We start from the raw sequence: 21,583 nt of genomic DNA, 5'->3' as shown, positions 1-21,583 counted from the left end.
CTAAACGGGTCACTACGAAATGGGAACTTTCGCGGAAATATTCCGAAACAGTTCGCGCCAGAAATGAACTGATGGCAAAAAACCGACTGCTAGAAAACAGCTATTGGTAACATATCTGTGCAGCAATAATGGTGCTTCAAAACAGCGGACGGTTCAAGACGGACAAGGATCCGGGCGAAGGAGGGTCGTCAGGGTAAAAGAGTAGAATTTTCTGTTTCGATCGTTCGTAAACAAGCACATCTGTTGTCGCAGTCGGATTGTGGCACATTTATTACTCGGCACACACTGAAACTGAAGCATTACACTACTGTTATGTCTAATTTGTTCTGTATTTACGTGAGGTAGTTTTCCAGTCCCCTCTGTCATGTCTGTGTGTTTGAGGGTACATCACACTGTGCGTGTGTGTGTGTGTGTGTGTGTGTGTGTGTGTGTGTGTGTGTGTGTGTGTGTACTTTAATCCAAGTGTACGTTTGTGTACATGTGTGTGTGGTGTAATACTAATGTCATAGCTGTTTCAGCTGGGTTTACTGATTTTCGTGTGTTGTTTGCCGATAGGAGTAACAGAAATGCACTAGTTAATAAAAAAATAAAATAATAGGCACATAACGCATGCAAGCACACACACACACACACACACACACACACACACACACAGTGTCACACACAAACACACAAACACACACACACATGGTGATATGATTTATGTGAGTTTATTACTTTCTAAATCAAATACACAAATACTGACACACATACCACATACTGCTTCTTCGTTCGTGGGCTGCAACTCCCACGTTTACTCGTATGTACAGTAGTAGGCTTTTACTTGCATGACCATTTTTACCTCACCATGTAGGCAGCCATACTCCGTTTTCGGGGGTGCATACACATATAATTATATTTGTTGCAGCTCAGCAGAAAAAAACAACAACAATGTTTTTGAAGTTTCTACATCTTTATAATATGATAAATACCACCCTAAATGACCCAGTATAAAGATGTATGAATTATGCACATTGCTTGTAATTGTTCCAGACGTGAAGACTCCACGGAGAAAAGACTTCAGCGTGCCAGTCTAAATGATGAGATTGACGTACGCTTTGGTTTCAATCGCTACAAGGATCCCCAAGAACGTACAGGATGGCTTATCAACATGCATCCGGTCAGTTGAAAAAAAAAATCATCTTTATTAAATCTCAAAAGATGATTAATTCTTGAATGATAAGTTTTCTAACATTCCTAAGCAGTACCTTGTTGCTTTATATTTAAACCTTTTCATTTATTTTTTCCTGGTAAAAATACATGATTTTACCAGCATATCATAACTTTGAATCTTTTTATTTATTTTTTTTTTGGATAAAAATATATGTTTTACCAGGATATCAATGATATTGTTTTATAGTTGCAAAGCACAACTTGAAAATGTTACACAGTAAAGATTTATTTCAATGGCAAGGATAATTGATTATTTAAATCAATTGAAAGTTTCCACCTGGGCTTATATGTTTTTCAGAAATGTATAACTGATTATGATTGATATTTGAACAGCTAAACAACATTTTCTTTTATGTGTTGTGTTTTTTGTGTTGTTTGTTTTTCCGATTATTATTTAACACATTCAGCCTTGTGCCAGAAAATGTGTCCTTTTTTGGCATAGTACTAGTAAAAAAAAAATTACTAAAAGTCTTACATCATTTAGGAGAGTGTTATATTTCAAATAAATTTTTTGGTCCATTTATTTGTTTTTTTGTACTCTTTTTTTCATGCTGAAGTTTACAAAATACTGTGCAACACAGTGACCATTGTTTTTGAACATTTTCATCTTCCGGCATATATTATATGGACAGACTACTGTCATGTATGAGAGCATATGAAATAGAATGAATCAGTTCATTGTGCTGGAGATGGTTGTGACCGAGCCAATGTCTTGAATGTGAACTGTTTGTTACTATGTACGTTCTGTCTCACAGCAGGTATTACAGCTTTCTGGTATGTCAAAAGAAAGAAAAAAACAGACAACTGGAACAGGAAAAAAAAAATTCACTAGCTTCCCAACAAAGGATATCATGTCTTTTGTTTCTCATGGATGGGCGCAATAGCCGAGTGGTTAAAGCGTTGGACTGTCAATCTGAGGGTCCCGGGTTCGAATCACGGTGACGGCGCCTGGTGGGTAAAGGGTGGAGATTTTTACGATCTCCCAGGTCAACATATGTGCAGACCTGCTTGTGCCTGAACCCCCTTTGTGTGTATATTCAAGTAGAAGATCAAATTCGCACGTTAAAGATCCTGTAATCCATGTCAGCGTTCGGTGGGTTATGGAAACAACATACCCAGCATGCACACCCCCGAAAACGGAGTATGGCTGCCTACATGGCGGGGTAAAAACGGTCATACACGTAAAAGCCCACTCGTGTGCATACGAGTGAACGTGGGAGTTGCAGCCCACGAACGCAGAAGAAGAAGAAGAGAAGAAGTTTCTCATGTTTGTGTGGGCAGACGGACATTCTGGATGAAGACAAACGTCTGATCAGTGCCGTGGATTACTACTTCCTGGAAGAAGATGGCGGCAGGTTCAAGGTCATATTCTGTTTTTAGCTAATCATTATGAATATCGAATAAGGACATTGATCACTACAACTTTGAATATGGGACTTTATGATTATTGTGATAGATGCTTATGAGACTTAAGAATAAAACATGCATGCTTGCAAACATAACTGCTCGCACACACACACACACACGCACACTCACCTACACACACACACACACACACACACACACACACTTGCTTTCTCACTCGCTCAACAATTTACCTCTTCTTGATCAGGTATGGAGGTAGTACAAAGAATACACATGGTGTATTTTGAAAATAGTTTTTGTGTTTTCCTGCATGCTGATAAACCAGTGAACAGCGTACAAGGTGTTACTTGAAATGTCCATTTAATTACACATACTTAACCGTGACCCACTAGTGCAGACTCCAGCAGGGGTCTGACATTCCTGTCCTGTGCAAACTACTATCCGCCTATGCATACTATGACAGTATTACTTGTGGAGTGTGTGATATCTGACAACACACTAAGCAGGGTTTTTTGTTGTTGTTGTTGTTGTTTTATGGACATTTTCAGGCATGAATAGTTTTGTTTGGATTCCAGAAACATTGACTTTGAAAGTTCCATTCATAATTTCAAACCCCCACATATGGATACGCAGTTAGAAAAATCAACACGAGATATATGATAATGTGCATGAATGCATAAGTCACCGTTTTTATTTAAATATGTTGTGTGCATGTACACACATATATGCTCACAATCACAGGTGCACACACACTTGTTTGCTGTCAAGCATATATGTAACTTAAGCTGCACCAATGTTGAAAAAGAATATCAGAAAAACAGCTATAAGTATACAAACTTATTCACATTGTTTTAAAACAGTTTGATACTGGAAAAGGTGCAGGCAACCAACTCCATCCATTATTGAAGAAACGACTTAGCAAAGAAATGTTAAAAAAAAAAAAGAAGAAAAAAAGATCTGATATAAATGATATGTGTGTGTGTGTGTAAAAAATAATTCCCACCCCACCCGCCCTCGACCACCCCCCTGAATAAGTTGTGCTGTGCCTGTTTGGTTGCGTAGGCGACCCTCCCATTCAAGCCCTACTTCTACATTGCCACCAAGAAGGACTCGCAGAGAGAAGTGGCCTCCTTCCTCACCAGGAAATTCTCGGGGAAAATCGCCTCCGTGGAAACCGTGGAGAAAGAGGACTTGGATCTGGTGAGCTGTGGGGGTGGTGTCGTTTCCTGGAATTTTGTTGAACGTGCGTGTGTGAAAGGCCCGTGGTTTGAGAGCTGTACTTTGTGTTCTGTTGTATAGCGTTGTTTCTTGTCACGACAGATGTCTCTGTTTTAAATTCAGGTGGCTTTTCTGAAGGAACACACACACACACACACACAGACACACACACACAGACACACACACACAGACACAAACACACACAGAAATACACACAGACAGACAGACACAAACACACGCGCGCGCGCACAGAGACACATGCACACGCACACACACATGCACATGATCGTTCTGTCTCAGTTGTCAGTGTTGTCAATGCTCATTTCAAATATTTTCATGATCATAAGAACTATGTTATGGTATCACATCAAAACTTGTGCATGCACACACACACACACACACACACACACACACACACACACACACACACACACAAAAGTGATAAAAAATGCTTAAACATGCACCCAAACTTTGTTATTTAGCCAGGCAGTGAAACATGAGTTTTTAGCTATGACCCTTAACAAAACTTGCACACACATAACACACACACAGAATGCTGAAACTGCACCCAGAATTTGTTATGATTCATTCGCCTAGAAATTCATCAAGAGGTGTGTCCCTTGTGTACTTGTTTACACTGAATTGAAACCATGAAAAGTAGAAAAACCAGTTTGTTGAATCAGAACGACGGGCGCAATAGCCGAGTGGTTAAAGCGTTGGACTGTCAATGTGAGGGTCCCGGGTTCGAATCACGGTGACGGCGCCTGGTGGGTGAAGGGTGGAGATTTTTCCGATCTCCCAGGTCAACATATGTGCAGACCTGCTAGTGCCTGAACCCCCTTCGTGTGTATATGCAAGCAGAAGATCAAATACGCACGTTAAAGATCCTGTAATCCATGTCAGCGTTCGGTGGGTTATGGAAACAAGAACATACCCAGCATGCACACCCCCGAAAACGGAGTATGGCTGCCTACATGGCGGGGTATAAACGGTCATACACGTAAAAGCCCACTCGTGTGCATACGAGTGAACGTGGGAGTTGCAGCCCACGAACGCAGAAGAAGAAGAAGAAGAGATGCTATGTTCAGAAATACTGTTATTTCTTCCCTCTTGCAGCCGAATCACCTGGTGGGTCTGAAGCAGTCGTACATCAAGCTGTCCTTCCTCAGCGTGGAGGACCTGATGAAGGCCAAGCGAGACATCCACCCGGCCGTTCGCAAGAACAAGGAGAGGGAGAAGAACAACACTGCTTACGCTGCCATGCTGACCAGGTATTGTATTGTATTGTGTTGATCTTTTCATCACAAACAGATTTCTCTGTGTGAAATTTGGGCTGCTCTCCATTCTGCTCTCCCCAAGGAGATCACGTGGCTACACTGAGAGCGCCACCCTTTTTGGGGGTATTTTTTTCTGCCTGCAAGTTTATTTGTTTCCTTTCGACATGGATTTTGACACAGAATTTTGCCGTGGAGAACCCTTTTGTTGCTGCGGGTTCTTTTACATGCGCTAAGTGCATGCTGCGCATGGGACCTCGGTTTATCATCTCATCCAAATGACTGACGTCCAAGACCACCACTCAAGGTCTAGTGGAGGGGGAGAAAACACTGGCGACTGTGGGATTGGAACCAGTGCACTCAGATTCTTTCGCTTCCTAGGCAGACACGTTACCTCTGTGGCAATTCTGAAAATTCTGAGTAAGACTTGGGCTCCCACTTTTCAGCGAATTCGTTGATTTCAGTAAAAAGTAAAAATGAGATTCAGTGAAAGAAAATGTTCAACTGAAAACAAAATTTCAGTCAAGTGGCAGCTCCGCAAGAGCAACTGATTTGAATAAGTATGATTTGCTTTAATTAACGTTAGAGTGATAAATGGGAATCTTGTTACTGTGAGACACTACTGAAGGTGACATACAGCATGATACCACTTGGACTGACATACAGCATAATACCACTTGGACTGACATACAGCATAATACCACTTGGACTGACATACAACATGATACCACTTGGACTGACATACAACATGATACCACTTGGACATACAGCATAATACCACTTGGACTGACATACAACATGATACCACTTGGACTGACATACAACATGATACCACTTGGACATACAGCATAATACCACTTGGACTGACATACAACATACCACTTACACTGACATACAACATGATACCACTTAGACTGACATACAACATAATACCACTTGGACTGACATACAACATGATACCACTTGGACTGACATACAACATGATACCACTTTGACATACAACATGATACCACTTACACTGACATACAACATGATACCACTTGGACTGACATACAACATGATACCACTTGGACTGACATACAACATGATACCACTTACACTGACATACAGCATGTTTCTTCAGTGAAAGAGGCGTGGTGGTAACATGCGGACATGTTTTGTTTGTATGAATGTATACAAGCGTGCATGGATAGCGCCTCACACACACACATGTGTATATAAAATTACACAAACACGATGACCAGCCCTTGCTGACCACACCTGTGGCAGCCACACCACTTGACCTGTGGCTGTGTTCTTGAATGTGTACATGTGCACAAACGCATGTGTGCAAGTACATACATGCGCATGTGTGCACACACACACACACAGGTCTTGCTCAGACACAAACACATATACAGACACATATGCACAAACACACATATGATATGCTCATACACATTAATACATGCGTGTACACAACATGGAACAACACATATACACCATCACAGGTATGTGTACACACATGGGTGCACTCTTGAAAACACACACAAACTGCACACAAATGCGTGTATGAATGCACATGCACACACACACATGCATGCACGCACGCACACCAGAAACCCCCACATGACAGACAGATAAACCACAAAATGAACAAACAAATAGACGAGCGCAATAGCCGAGTGGTTAAAGCGTTGGACTGTCAATCTGAGGGTCCCGGGTTCGAATCACGGTGACGGCGCCTGGTGGGTAAAGGGTGGAGATTTTTACGATCTCCCAGGTCAACATATGTGCAGACCTGCTAGTGTCTGAACCCCCTTCGTGTGTATATGTAAGCAGAAGATCAAATACGCACGCTAAAGATCCTGTAATCCATGTCAGCGTTCGGTGGGTTATGGAAACAAGAACATACCCAGCATGCACACCCCTGAAAACGGAGTATGGCTGCCTACATGGCGGGGTAAAAACGGTCATACACGTAAAAGCCCACTCATGTGCGTACGTGTGAACGCAGAAGAAGAAGAAGAAGAAGAAGAAGAAACAAATGAAAAAAAAGCGTGTGTTTGACAGTCATTTGACAGGGGAGGATACCTCGGCTGTGTCAAAGAAACTGTCGGATCAGATGGAAAACATCATTGATATCAGGTGAGTTCTGTGTTTTTTTGGTTTGTTTTTCTGTGTGTTGTATTCAGTTTTTCCACTCATCACTTGATTTTTTTTGTTTTGTATTTCTTTTTATCACTGTGTGAAATTCGGGCTGCTCCTCCCAGGGAGAGTGCGTCGCTACACTTTTTTGTTTGTTTGTATTTTTTCCTGCATGCAGTTTTATTTGTTTTTGATATCGAAGTGGATTTTTCTTCAGAATTTTGCCAGGAACAACCCTTTTGTTGCTGTGGGTTCTTTTACGTGCGCTGAGTGCATGCTGTACATGGGACCTCGGTTTATTGTCTCATCCAAATGACTGGCGTCCAGACCACCACTCAAGGTCTAGTGGAGGGGGCGAAAATATCGGCGGCTGAGCCGTGATTCGAACCAGCGTGCTCAGATTCTCTCGCCTCCTAGGCGGATGTGTTACCTCTAGGCCATCACTCCACTTTAATGGAGAAACAAGATGGGAGAAAAAAAAGAGGGGACTGTGTTTGAGACTGTTTGCCTATTTTGAAATTTGGCCAAGCAGAGCAAACCGATAGGCCCAGTTTGCATCAGTTTGACATGGTAATTATATGTATCACCAAACATGGAGTATAATACAAACTCCTCCTTTCAGGATCAGTAATCAGCGACAGTGACTCTCTGCAAGTGTGAATTCTCCATCAGTCATGGTGTCCGTGATGGTTGTCGTCATCACGCTGAATCAAGAAAGGAAAAATACAGTGTGTTCCTGAAAATGATTGAAAATTTCAGTTTGTTTTGGATTTTTACATGATCTGTTGCTGTTGGTAAGATTTTGGGATGAGCAAGTATGGGTTTGATTCGTGCTTTTCCATGTATGTCTCATGGTACATGATTCTACAGTTATGACACTGATGACTTATATCCATGCTTCTGTCCTTGCTAATCAATTTAGGTTTAAGTAAGGATATCAGTTATCAATGTCACAACTGTAGAATTATGTACTAGTTACCCATTCATTTCTTTCACTTTCTGCAAACTTCTGCTGATATGTTGCCTTTGGGATTTGCAAGGCTGTGTTTGTGTTGACAGAGAATACGATGTGCCGTACCACGTGCGAGTCTCCATTGACCTCAAGATCTTCGTGGGTCACTGGTATTCTGTGTGGGGTCACGGGATGGCCGCACCAGAGATCAAACGTCGTGAGGATCTCGTGTCATGGCCTGTAAGACCTCTTTGTGATCCTGGTTGAGACATTGTGTGTAGATGAAGGGGTTGCTTGTATGATTTTGTTATGTCTTCTTTCTTCTTTATCTCTCTCTCTCTTTCCTTCAGCTGCATGCATAGTGGACCCAGACCCACCCCCAAAAACGGAGTATGGCTGCCTACATGGCGGGGTAAAAACGGTCATACACGTAAAAGCCCACTCGTGTGCGTACGAGTGAACGTAGGAGTTGCAGCCCACAAACGCAGAAGAAGAAGAAGGACCCAGACCCGGCTGTGCAAAACACAGCCATGCCTCGCTCATCTGGCAGAAAAAAGACGTTCCTGGGCAAATCCCTTTTTCAAGTTCACTGGAGACGGTCCAAGCCGTGCATACCATCATTATTATTATTATTATTATTATTAGAGGAGTAAGCACAACTGCTTTTTTACATCCAGCCCTCAAAGGCAAAACAACGAACCCTGTATGGCTGTATGCATAGTGGATCCAGACCTGGCTGTGACAAACACACTGGTGTTCCACCTGGCTCTGTGAAAGCATGCATGGCAGACTTGGCTGGAGGAGGGTTGGAGATGGATACCCACACACGTTTCCTTGGAAACACAACAACAAAATGAAGCGCACAACGAAATCAGCCACTCTGCTCAGAGCCATAGGTTTTTTGTCTGTTCGTGCAGTTCATGTTTTTCCTGGCAGTCCGAATCAAGTGAAGCAAAAACAACAACAACACAGTGACAAAAAAAAAAAGAAAAAAGAAGAGAATTATTGCAGTTTTTTTTGTCACTTGATTGGGGTCAAGAGTCTAGACTCCTCCCCTGATTTCGTTGTGCGCATCATTTTGTTGTTGCGTTTCCCAGGAAACGTTTGTGGGGCAGCCGGCTTGACCAGGGTCAGGAGTCAAAACTCCTCCCCTGATTTTGTCAAGCGCGTCATTTTGTTGTCGTGTTAACAAGGAAACGTGTGTGGGTATCCGGCTCCAACCCAGCTCCAGCCAAGTCTGCCATGCATGCTTTCACAGAGCTGGGCGGGACACTGGCAGCTCTCCCCAGGGAGAATGTGGCGCTACACTACAGCGCCACCCATTTAAAATTTTTTTTTTTTTCTGCATGCAGTTTTATTTGTTTCTACAGAATTTTGCCAGGAACAACACTTTTGTTCCTGTGGGTTCTTTTATGTGCGCTAAGTGCATGCTGCACACGGGACCTCGGTTTATCGCCTCATCTGAATGACTAGTGTCCAGACCACCACTCAAGGTCTAGTGGAGGGGGAGAAAATATCAGCGGTTGAGCCGTGATTCGAACCAGCACGCTCAGATTCTCTGGCTTCCTAGGCGGACACGTTACCTCTAGGCCATCACTCCACATATGACCATTGCTGATTTTCAAATATGGTTTTTGTGTGGCTAAAATTTAGAATTACTTGTCGCTGCTTGGCCATAAAATGCGCCATAGAAATGGCAGGATAGGTCAACACTAATTTTCATCATTGTGAATCGTCTCGCTTTGATATAGGCCAGTGATGATTAGGTTGTGCATCAGATGACGCAAGTGATCCTGGAACAAGTACTTGCGACGTCAGTAGTTGTTAGTCATGGTAGAAAATAGATAACCTTTTTTTCTTTCTTTTTCAATTTTTTGTTGGTGGTGGTGGGTTTGGGTTTGTTTTCTTGTTTTTTTTTTACTTGCGACGTCAGTAGTTGTTAGTCATGGTAGAAAATAAATAACTTTTTTTTTTTTTTTGGTTGTTGTTGTTTATGGTGGGTTTGGTTGTTGTTGTTTTTTTTCTTGTTTTTCTTGTTTTGTTTTTTGTTTTCTTCCCTTGTTTTCTCAAGACTTTCTGTGCAACTGAAGAACTTTTCACTTCCGTTTCAGGAGCCTGTGGTTTTGGCCTTCGATATTGAGACGACCAAACTTCCACTGAAGTTCCCTGACGCACAGACCGATCAGATCATGATGATTTCCTACATGATAGACGGGCAGGTGAGAACACAGTGCTTTACAAGATATAAGATGTAAGAACACTTCATCCTCTCTAAAAGAGAAACTGTTGACACATCTGATGACAAACTAGGTCAGCTCAGCCCGAGCCCAGCTAGAAACTGCCTGTGCAAGAGATTGACTGAGGTACGTTAGGGTTGCTGTACTCAAATTACTATATCTTTGGAACCACTCAACCAATCTCGTTGATTCTTTCATTATATTAATGTGAAGAGACTGTCGCATATTGTAAATGATTCTTGTGAAAATCGCACCCCACGGTAACACGCTGCCTTTTCCTTGCATGGCTTTCTTCCTCTTAGTGCTGTCAGTGGCAGTTTCGTCATTTGGAATCACACTGCCATCAAATTCTCCTGATTCATTTTCAGCAGCAAACTGAGAGTTTGGACTTTCATCCATGGTAATATTTACAGTGTCAGCTAAAGTATACTGACGTGTATGTGTACCTAACTACATGCATGTATATGAATGTGTATTGTGTGCGCATGCGTTTATGTAAGTTTGTGCCTGCCTGTGTGTGCGTATGTGTTAGGGTAGCTGTTAGATACACGTGTATTGCTAAAAAGTATGTATGCAGTGTGTGTGTGTGTGTGTGTGCACGTGTGTGTGTGTGTGTGTGTGTGTGTGTGTGTGGTCATATTTTGGTGTGTGTATGTAACATAGATGTAATGTTTTATGCTAACAAAGCGTTTTTGTAAAGCACCTAGAGCAGATTTCTGGATAGTGTGCTATGTAAGTATCCATTATTATTATTATTATTATTATTATGAAGCACGAATTCCGTTAAAAGCTCTGGGTTACGCATCCATAGCAAGTGTTCAGCAATCGCAGTTCAGCTTGCTTCGTTTGCTGTCAAAACCTGCAGTGAAAATGCTAAGTCTGGTTCAAAAAGACAGGCATTACAATATTGAGGCTGAAGGTGAAGGACTGACCTTTCACCTTATGTAAACATTGTGAATTTGTGTTACTCAGTGCAGAGAAGAGTGTTGTGGGAAGTCACTCTAATAGTTTTGACGGTGGGTGTTGCCTTCAGTGGTGAACCCTTGCAAGTTGAAGGGCGTCCCCTTCAGAGGCGAATCCGTACTGTCAAATCGCCTCGCCTCAAGTGGCATGAGGGTCAGTATGTTGTCACTTGTATTGATATGATGAAAGTGCTAAATCATTAGTTCACTAAATTATTCATCATTTTAACTCCGCTTGTTTTTAACGTCTCTACAGGGCTACCTGATCTGCAACCGTGAAATCATATCGCAAGATGTGGAGGACTTTGAATACACCCCACGGCCAGAGTTCGAAGGTCCCTTCATCGTCTACAATGAACCGGATGAGGTGAGTGTGGAAGGTGATGATTGATAATTAGTGCGACGGGCGCAATAGCCGAGTGGTTAAAGCGTTGGACTGTCAATCTGAGGATCCCGGGTTCGAATCACGGTGACGGCGCCTGGTGGGTAAAGGGTGGAGATTTTTCCGATCTCCCAGGTCAACATATGTGCAGACCTGCCAGTGCCTGAACCCCCTTCGTGTGTATATGCAAGCAGAAGATCAAATACGCACGTTAAAGATCCCGTAATCCATGTCAGCGTTCGGTGGGTTGTGGAAACAAGAACATACCCAGCATGCACACCCCCCGAAAACGGAGTATGGCTGCCTACATGGCGGGGTAAAAACGGTCATACAGGTAAAAGCCCACTCGTGTGCATACGAGTGAACGTGGGAGTTGCAGCCCACGAACGCAGAAGAAGAAGAAGACGACGACACTGATTGAGTGACGGATGATCAATGAATGATTGATGCCTATTGATTGATTGATTGATCAATGATTGATTCATGTGTGTGTGTGTGTGTGTATGTTGGAGTGGTTTTACTGGCGCCGATTGAGTGACGGGTAATCGATGAATGATTGATGCCTGTTGATTGATTGATCAATCAGTGACCGATGCCTGGCAAACCACCGTCAGCAGCACATTAGACCACCATGATAATTAGTGCAGTGGTTGTTGTGCCTGCTGTGTGAACAGTTGGTCACGTATCTGATTAGAGTTGCTTCTGCTTGGTGGTGGTGGTGGTCGTTGATTGTAAGTCTAACTCCCAGTTTCTCATGTCTTTACTTGACCTTTGTTTGTTTTTTGTTTTCTTGATTTTGCATTGCTTTCATCTGAGATAAAGGGCATTAATATGAATGTGTTGTTTTTGTGTGCATGTGTGTGTGTGTGTGTGTGTGTGTGTTGTGGTTTTCTTCCCATGCAACAGTTTGTGTGTGTGTTTGTTTCTACTTACCTGTTTTTGTAAAGCGCCAAGAGCTCTGTTCAGTATTTCAGTAGCTCAAGGAGGCGTCACTGCGTTCAGACAAATCCATATACGCTACACCACATCTGCCGAGCAGATGCCTGACCAGCAGCGTAACCCAACGCGCTTAGTCAGGCCTTGACAGAGAATAGGTGCTACGTACTTTCACATTATCTTTGTAGAGGTATTATCATGTAGAGTGTAGATTAACTTTTGTGTATGTGAGTGCTTCAGTAATGCATTTTTGCAGAATTCTATTGACATCCAAATCTCATGATGGGTGTTTTTTCTGTTTTCATGTAAGCGTAGAAATATGTCTGTTAGCCACATGCAGCGATGTGATTATATTATTGCGTGAAGTGCATATATATGTACACGTTTGCATGACAACACACAATTTTAACACGTTGGTATTTCAGCAGAGAAGGTAAAACTTAATGCCTTGGGTTACAAAGAAATGAAAAAAATAACTCTTGCAACACTTTTTTTTTTTTTAGCATGTGTTGACTGATCCTCCTCTGTCCTTGTTGCAGGCTGCACTGATTCACAAGTTATCCCCCTTTGTTCTTGTTGCAGGCTGCACTGATTCACAAGTTATCCCCCTTGTTGCAGGCTGCGCTGATTCACAGGTTATCTCCCTTTGTCCTTTTGCAGGCTGCACTGATTCACAAGTTATCCCCCTTGTTGCAGGCTGCACTGATTCACAAGTTATCCCCCTTGTTGCAGGCTGCGCTGATTCACAAGTTATCTCCCTTTGTCCTTGTTGCAGGCTGCACTGATGAACAAGTTATCCCCCTTGTTGCAGGCTGCACTGATTCACAAGTTCTTCCCCTTGTTGCAGGCTGCACTGATTCACAAGTTATCCCCCTTGTTGCAGGCTGCACTGATTCACAAGTTACCCCCCTTGTTGCAGGCTGCACTGATTCACAAGTTATCCCCCTTGTTGCAGGCTGCACTGATTCACAAGTTCTTCGAGCACATTCAGGAAACCAAGCCCCACATCTTTGTCACCTATAACGGAGATTTCTTCGACTGGTAAGGTTGTATTGTATTGTATTGTATTGTATTACTCTTTTTCTCAAAACAAATTTCTTTGTGTGAAATTTGGGCTGCTCTTCCCAGGGAGAGCGCGTCGCTATACTGACAGCGCCACCCATTAAAAAAATTTTTTTTCTGTCTTTGATTTTATTTGTTTTACTATCAAAGTGTTTTTTTCTACAGAATTTTGCCAGGGACAACTCTTTTGTTGCCATGGGTTCTTTTATGTGCGCTAAATGCATGCTGCACACAGGACCTCGGTTTATCGTCTCATCTGAATGACTAGCATCCAGTCCACCACTCAAGGTCTAGTAGAGCAGGAGAAAATACTATCAGATGTGTGTGTGTGTGTGTGTGTGTGTGTGTGTGTGCTTGTATGTGTACATGTATGCATACGTTTTAATGCATATGTTTTCATGCTTTTCTTTGATTAGTGTGTGTGTGTGTGTGTGTGCTTGTATGTGTACATGTATGCATACGTTTTAATGCATATGTTTTCATGCTTTTCTTTGTGTGTGTGTGTGTGTGTGTGTGTTGATATATTTTAAAGATTGTTTGTCTGAAAATAAATTAAACAACTGAGTAGCATTCTGTTTTTGTTACATCCATTTTTTGGTTTTTGTTTGGGTTGTTTTTTGGTGTCCTGTCATGGTAAAAAGTCCCATATTGACACAGGTAGGTTTATGTTTTTATTGCAGTCTCGTTTTTGTTTTTAAGTTGTTTATGTTTTTATTGCAGTCTCGTTTTTGTTTTTAAGTTGTTGTTTTTTTGTGTGTGATGTTTTGGCGAAAAGTCCTCTGTTGTCACTAGTGAGAGTTTTCATTTTCGTTTATTTTTTTTTTAATAGTTTTATTTGGATAATGTGATGGCAAAAAGTCTCCAAATCGAAGGAGGCTGTTTGTGGAGACGTGGATGGGCAATTTGGGTAATGTGATGGTAAAAAGTATCCAAATCGACACAGGCCGTTTGTGGAGACGTGGGCTGTAAGTTTGGGTAATGTGATTGTTATGAAAAGTAATCGATTCAGGCTGTTTGTGGAGACACGGGCTGTCAGTTTTGGTAACGTGATGGTAAAAAGTCTCCCAATCGCTTCAGGCCGTTTGTGGAGACGCGGGCGGCCATCCATGGCCTGGACATGATGCGGGAGATCGGCTTTCAACGCGACAACCAGGGCGAGTACAAGTCACGCGCTGCCTCCCACCTCGACTGCTTCAGGTGAGTGTAGAAAGACTTGAACCCGCACGTCGCTGTCTGTCGGAGGAAGGTGGCAGAGCGGTTCTTCTTCTTCTGCGTTCGTGGGCTGCAACTCCCACATTCACTCGTATATACGCGAGTGGGCTTTTACGTGTATGACCGTTTTAAACCCGCCATGTTGGCAGCCATACTCCGCTTTCGGGGGTGTGCATGCTGGGTATGTTCTTGTTTCCACGCTGACATGGATTACAGGATCTTTAACGTGCGTATTTGATCTTCTGCTTGTGTATACACACGAAGGGGGTTCAGGCACTAGCAGGTCTGAACATATGTTGACCTGGAAGATCGGAAAAATCTCCACCCTTTACCCACCAGGCGCCGTTACTGAGATTCGAACCCGGGACCCTCAGATTGAAAGCCCAATGCTTTAACCATTCGGCTATTGCGCCTGTCAGCAGAGTGGTTAAGTCGCTCAGCTGCCAGTGCAGAGTTCGTGAGGGTGTGGGTTTGAATCCTGCTCTTGCCCTGTCTCTCTCAAGTTTGACTGAAAAATGAAACTGAGTATCTGGTCATTCGGATGAGATGATAAACCTAGGTCACGTGTGCGGCACGTGCTTGGCTCACTGGAAAAGAACCCATGCCAACAAAAGTGTTGTCCTCTGGCAAAATTCTGTGGAAGAAAATCCACTCCGATAGATACACAAATATAAATGTATGCACTCAAGGCCTGACTAAGCAGCGATGTGGGTTACGCTGCTGGCCACGCTTCTGTCTGTCGGATGTGGAGAAGCATATATGGATTTGTCCAAAGGTAGTGACGCCTCCTTCAGAAATTGAAAGTGAAAGCAAATGTCTTTCTGTGTGCATTGGTTGCAACTTAACTAATGATAATAATAACGGTATTTATATAGCACTGAATCTTGTGCAGAGACAAATCAAAGCGCTTTCGCACCAGTCATTCACACGCATGCATAACTCTAAAACTGGAAAAACTGAAGACAAAGAAGAGGCAGGGAAGGGAGGCTATTTTGGGAAGAGGTGGGTTTTAAGGCCAGACTTGAAAGAGCTGAGTTTGGAGACTTGACGAAGCGAAAGAGGAAGTTCATTCCAATTGCAAGGTCCAGAGACAGAGAAAGAACGGCGGCCAACAGTCGAGTGTTTGAATCTGGGTATGCGTAAACAGAGTGGATCCAAAGCCAATTGTAGTGAGCGAGATGGAGTGTAGAGGTGAAGGCAGCCGCAGAGATAGGAAGGGACAGTTTTGTGAATACATCTATAACATAGAGTGCTGATCTTGTACTTTATTCGGTGTGAGACAGGGAGCCAGTGGAGATGTTGCAAAAGAGGAGTGACGTGCTCAGATCTTTTCTTTTTGATTGTAGTGCACTTGCACGTACGAGTTGGGTTTTACGTGTGTGGATGTTTTCACCCTGACATTAGAGACTTCAAAGCTCTTTACTGGCTTCAAATAGAAGGATTTCGTTCGTTTATTCATTTATAGTCTGTTCATCTAAGATGATGATATTAGACTGAAAATAAATGATATATATATATATATATATATTTTTTTTTTTCCTATCATAATGGTGATTATTATTATCATTAATTAGAAATCATCATTTGTGAAAATCAATGGCAGGGGAAGAAATATTCAACTGAAAAGGGGGCGGTTGAGGGTGGGGGGGTTGAGGGTTGGCAAAGGGGAGGGGATTGAGGAAGGAAAAGAGAGAGAGAGAACAGAGTGTGGTATAGATCGAGTACAAAATGTAAAGTGGAGAGAGGGTGGGTGTCAGTGACTGGAGAAAGAAAAACATAATTCTGGAAGAGTGTGTATGAGAGAGGTGGGGTGGGGGGGGGGGGGGGTGTATCCTAATTTCTACTGTATTTGTGTTTGTGTATGATTTTCGATTTTGTGTTCAGATTACTTGTGACCCCAGTACCCTTGGTAATAAAGACATATTCTATTCTATTCTATTGTTGTCGTTTGTGCAGATGGGTGAAGAGAGACAGTTACCTCCCTATGGGCAGTCAGAACTTGAAAGCCGTGGCCAAGGTACAGTGCTCTTAACCCTTACATCTCCGCTATGTTCAAGCAGCTAACAGCTCAGTCAGCTGCACAGTACAGCTGAAAACCAGCTGTGCAGCAGAGCAGTCAGTGGGAATGAAGGGTAGTTGTTTTTTCACTGCCACGTGGCACAAACTCTTCTCCACTGTCACTGTCAGCAGCAAAATCATTTTCTGCCAAATGCCTTTCAATCAGACTTGCATTTTGCTGCCCCATATAGCGTGGTCTAAAGTGAGACTGCTGGTTATAATCTGAACTGGTTGAAGGACTCGCCATCGTTCAAACTAAGTTTTTAACTCTCTCCATACGAACGGCGAAAGAGACGACGTTAACAGCATTTTACCCCAGTTACCATCATCAAAATATTGCAAGCGGAAGGCTCTTATACTGAAGAGGTGAATGTTGACAAAGAAAACCACAATTCTGACGACGGAAGCTAAAGGTTGGGTCATCCAGACACCCACTGGACATCCGAGGGGTCTGTGTAGAGGAGAAGAGAGGACTGGCCGTACTGAGTGAGTTAAAATCCACTGAAAATCGCTCCAAGCCGCACAAGAGTTGGTTCAACGATGAAACAGATGTTTCTGGTACATGTGGCAGGAAGTGCTGACTAAGTTTGATGGGGGTTTTTTTTTTGAAGAATAGCGCAAGTTTGTTAACTCTAATGCTCAAGTCGCCGACCAGTGGCGACTACAGCGACCAGAGTTAATGATTATTACAGTAACAGGACAATTGCAAGTTGTTATTTTTAACTTGGTGACTGTGGTGTTCTCGCTACCAAGTCACCGAGTGGCAAATACAGCGACCAAAGGGTTAATGATTATTACAGTAACAGGTCAGTTGTAAGTTGTTATTTTTTTGTAACCTTTTCTTTTTGTAGGTGTGTATTTGTGGGGTTTTTTTTGGATTTTTTTTCGTAATTGTCTTTTTGATATTCCCATATTGATGTTGGTTGTTAGCGCTCTGGGCCACTGTGCTTAGAAGGTAGAGTGCATTTTATATACCCTTTATTGTTGTACCCACAACAACTCTCTTCACGTCCACACCACTACAGGCCAAGCTGTGGTAATAAGACCCTGTGGAGCTCGACCCTGCGGAGACGTGCATCATGGCCAGCGAGTTGCTCTTTCTTTCCCCTCTGAATCGTTCATCCCTTCTCCGCCGGTGTCTCTCTCGCTCTCTCTTGCTCTCTCGAGCCCCTTCAGTCTAATATCGTCATCTTAGATGAACAGACTATAAATAAATCAACAAACGATCTCGGGTCCCCAAATGGTTGTTATTTCAAAAGAAATATAGAACTCTGTATTTGTATTTGTATTTCTTTTTATCACAGCAGATTTCTCTGTGTGAAATTCGGGCTGCTCTCCCCAGGGAGAGCGTGTTTTTCCTGCCTGCAGTTTCATTTGTTTTCCCTATCAAAGTGGATTTTTCTATAGCCAGGAACAACCCTCTTGTTGCCGTGGGTTCTTTTATGTACGCTAGGTGCATGCTGCACACGGGACCTCGGTTTATCGTCTCATCCGAATGACTAGCGTCCAGACCACCACTCAAGGTCTAGTGGAGGGGGAGAAAATATCGGCGGCCGAGCCGTGATTCGAACCAGCGCGCCCAGATTTTTCTCGCTTCCTTGGAGGACGCGTTACCTCTAGGCCATCACTCCCCTAACTGTTGACCCCATCTGTTCCTCTCTCTCTCTCTCTCTCTCAGGCCAAGCTGCGGTACGACCCTGTGGAGCTTGACCCGGAGGAGATGTGTCGCATGGCCAGCGAACAGCCCCAGGTGCTGGCCAATTACTCCGTGTCGGACGCCGTGGCAACCTTCTACCTGTACCAGAAGTATGTGCACCCCTTCATCTTCGCCCTGTGCACCATCATCCCCATGGAGCCTGATGAGGTGGGTGTTATGGAGGTGTAGAAAGTACCCGTAATGAACTTTCTGGCAGGCACGATTAGCCGAGTGGTTAAAGCGTTGAACTTTCAATCTGAGGGTCCTGTGTTTGAATCTCGGAAACGGCACCTGGTGGGTAAAGGTTGGAGATTTTTCCGATCTCCCAGGTCAACATATGTGCAGACGTGCTGGTGCATGAACCTCCTTCGTGTGTATATGCATACAGAAGATAAAATATGCACGTTAATGATCCTGTAATCAATGTTAGCGTTCAGTGGGCTATGGTAACAAGAACATACCAGGCATACACACCCCTGAAAACAGAGTTTGGCTGCCTTCATGGTGGGGTAAAAACAGTCATACACGTAGAAGCCCACTCGTGTAATAAAGTGAACGTGGGGGTTGCAGCCCACGAACAAAGAAGAAGAGAAGAAGAAGAAGTTTTTTAGTATGGATTACCTACTAGTGCCCAGTAAAAACTCACAGTGCCTTGACATCTGGCACTCGCTGTCACCTGGTTAAACATGAAGCGATTGTGGGGGCGTCGCCATGTTTACCATAAGAACTAACATCTCGCTAGAACATGATTTCCGTGTTTTTTTCTGTTATTTGTACTTCCGGCTGGAAACAAACGCGTGTCAGTACATGCAGTCATGTAATTTAAAAAAAAAAGTTTTAAAGTGAAGCGACGGTCTGTAAATCACTGGCCTCAGTTTTTGGTGGTTCTATTGTAGGAGTCAGAGCTGAAGAAAAATTGGATTTGGAGGGATACACTGCGCAGTACTTGGTGAATGCGCAGCCGAGAGTGATCTGGATGTTGACTGACAGTGGTGGTTCAGGTGGATGGTGGGTGGGTGAGTGAGTGGATGGATGATTTATGGGTGGATGGGTGGGTTAGTGGGTGGATGGATGGATGAGTGGGTGGGTAGATGGTTTGACGAGTTGGCGTTTGGTTGAGTGGGTGGATTGTTGAGTGAGTGGGCGTATGGTTGGGTGGGTGGATGGTTGAGTGAGTGGGCGTATGGTTAGGTGGGTGGGTGGATGGATGAGTGGCTGGGTGGGTGGATGGAAAGGAAGTGATGATCACACGAGAATTGCATCATTACTTTTCTGACAGGTGTTGCCACAGGTGTGGAAAGGAATCATTACTTTTCCAACAGGTGTTTGTTGCCACAGGTGTGAAAGAAATCACTACTTCTCCAACAGGTGTTGCCACAGGTGTGAAAGAAATCACTACTTCTCCGACAGGTGTTGCCACAGGTGTGAAAGAAATCACTACTTCTCCGACAGGTGTTGCCACAGGTGTGAAAGAAATCACTACTTCTCCGACAGGTGTTGCCACAGGTGTGAAAGAAATCACTACTTCTCCGACAGGTGTTGCCACAGGTGTGAAAGAAATCATTACTTCTCCGACAGGTGTTGCCACAGGAGTGAATTAAAGCATCACTTTCCTACAGGTGTGAAAGTGTCACTATCCCAAGAGGTGTGAAGGACAGTGTCACTTTCCCATCAGATATAAAAGAAAGTGTCCCTGTTCCCACAGGTGTGAAAGAAAACGTCATTTTCCCAGAAAGCATCACTTTCCTATTGGTGTGAAAGAAAGCATCACTTTTCCACAGGTGTGAAAGAAAGCGTCCCATTCCCAGAAAGCATCACTTTCCCACAGGTGTGAAAGAAAGCGTCACTTTCCCACAGGTGTAAAAGAAAACATCCCATTCCCAGAAAGCATCACTTTCCCACAGGTGTGAAAGAAAGCATCACTTTTCCCACAGGTGTGAAAGAAAGCGTCCCATTCCCAGAAACCATCACTTTCCCACACGTGTGAAAGAAAGCGTCACTTTTCCCACAGGTGTGAAAGAAAGCGTCCCATTCCCAGAAACCATCACTTTCCCACAGGTGTGAAAGAAAGCGTCACTTTCGCACAGGTGTGAAAGAAAGCGTCACTTCCGCACAGTTGTGAAAGAAAGCGTCCCTTTCCCAGAAAGCGTTCCTTTCCCACAGGTGTGAAAGAAAGCGTCCCATTCCCAGAAAGCGTCACTTCCACACAGTTGTGAAAGAAAGCGTCCCTTTCCCAGAAAGCATCACTTTCCCACAGGTGTGAAAGAAAGCGTCACTATTCGGACAGGTGTGAAAGAGAAAGTGTCACTGTTCCGACAGGTGCTGCGCAAAGGGTCGGGCACGCTGTGCGAGGCCCTGCTGATGGTGCAGGCATACCACGCCAACATCGTGTTCCCCAACAAGCAGGAGTCGGTGCTCAACAAGCTGACCGACGACGGCCACGTCCTGGACTCGGAGACCTACGTGGGAGGTCACGTGGAGGCTCTGGAGTCTGGGGTGTTCCGCGCTGACCTCCCTTGTCGCTTCAGAATGGTGAGCATGGAGGTGTGGGGGCGGGGGTGGGGGTGGAGGGGGGGCGTGGGGGTTCAGCGTTGACCTTCCTTGTCGCTTCAGGATGGTGAGTATGGAGGTGTGGGGGGTGGGGGGGGAAGTTCCATGCTGACCTCCCTTGTTGCTTCAGGATGGTGAGTGTGGAGGTTTGGGGGGGGGGGGAAGTTCCGTGCTGACCTCCCTTGTTGCTTCAGGTTGGTGAGTGTGGAGTGGTGGAGGTGGGGGGATGGGGTTCCACGCTGACTTCCCTTGCCGCTTCAGGATGGTGAGTGTTGAGTGGTGGAGGTGGGGGGTGGGTGTGACTGTTCTGTTTGCATCATTTCGGGACCTGCCTTCCTAT

The 21,583-nt window shown here is 43.9% G+C and overlaps 1 protein-coding gene across 1 annotated transcript in view; it reads left to right on the top strand.

Annotated features, from left to right (window-relative positions):
- Window positions 1-64: 64 nt before the first annotated feature.
- Window positions 65-21,583, top strand: part of LOC143277339 (DNA polymerase epsilon catalytic subunit A-like) — a 105,287-nt gene continuing 83,768 nt past the window's right edge. Inside the window, exons 1-14 of the mRNA XM_076582126.1 lie at window positions 65-193; window positions 1,033-1,159; window positions 2,494-2,574; window positions 3,640-3,777; window positions 4,912-5,066; window positions 7,122-7,196; window positions 8,256-8,388; window positions 10,260-10,367; window positions 11,604-11,714; window positions 13,621-13,706; window positions 14,805-14,924; window positions 16,896-16,956; window positions 18,676-18,861; window positions 21,013-21,225. Coding sequence (XP_076438241.1) covers window positions 129-193; window positions 1,033-1,159; window positions 2,494-2,574; window positions 3,640-3,777; window positions 4,912-5,066; window positions 7,122-7,196; window positions 8,256-8,388; window positions 10,260-10,367; window positions 11,604-11,714; window positions 13,621-13,706; window positions 14,805-14,924; window positions 16,896-16,956; window positions 18,676-18,861; window positions 21,013-21,225 — 1,659 coding nt within the window. The 5' untranslated portion in view covers window positions 65-128. The remainder of the gene's footprint in view (window positions 194-1,032; window positions 1,160-2,493; window positions 2,575-3,639; window positions 3,778-4,911; window positions 5,067-7,121; window positions 7,197-8,255; window positions 8,389-10,259; window positions 10,368-11,603; window positions 11,715-13,620; window positions 13,707-14,804; window positions 14,925-16,895; window positions 16,957-18,675; window positions 18,862-21,012; window positions 21,226-21,583) is intronic.

Source organism: Babylonia areolata, chromosome 34 (genome assembly GCF_041734735.1).
Source record: "Babylonia areolata isolate BAREFJ2019XMU chromosome 34, ASM4173473v1, whole genome shotgun sequence".
In the NCBI taxonomy this organism is placed as follows: domain Eukaryota; kingdom Metazoa; phylum Mollusca; class Gastropoda; order Neogastropoda; family Buccinidae; genus Babylonia; species Babylonia areolata.
The sequence above is the reverse complement of the archived record's forward strand: the minus strand, read 5'-3'. Positions and strand labels throughout refer to the sequence as shown.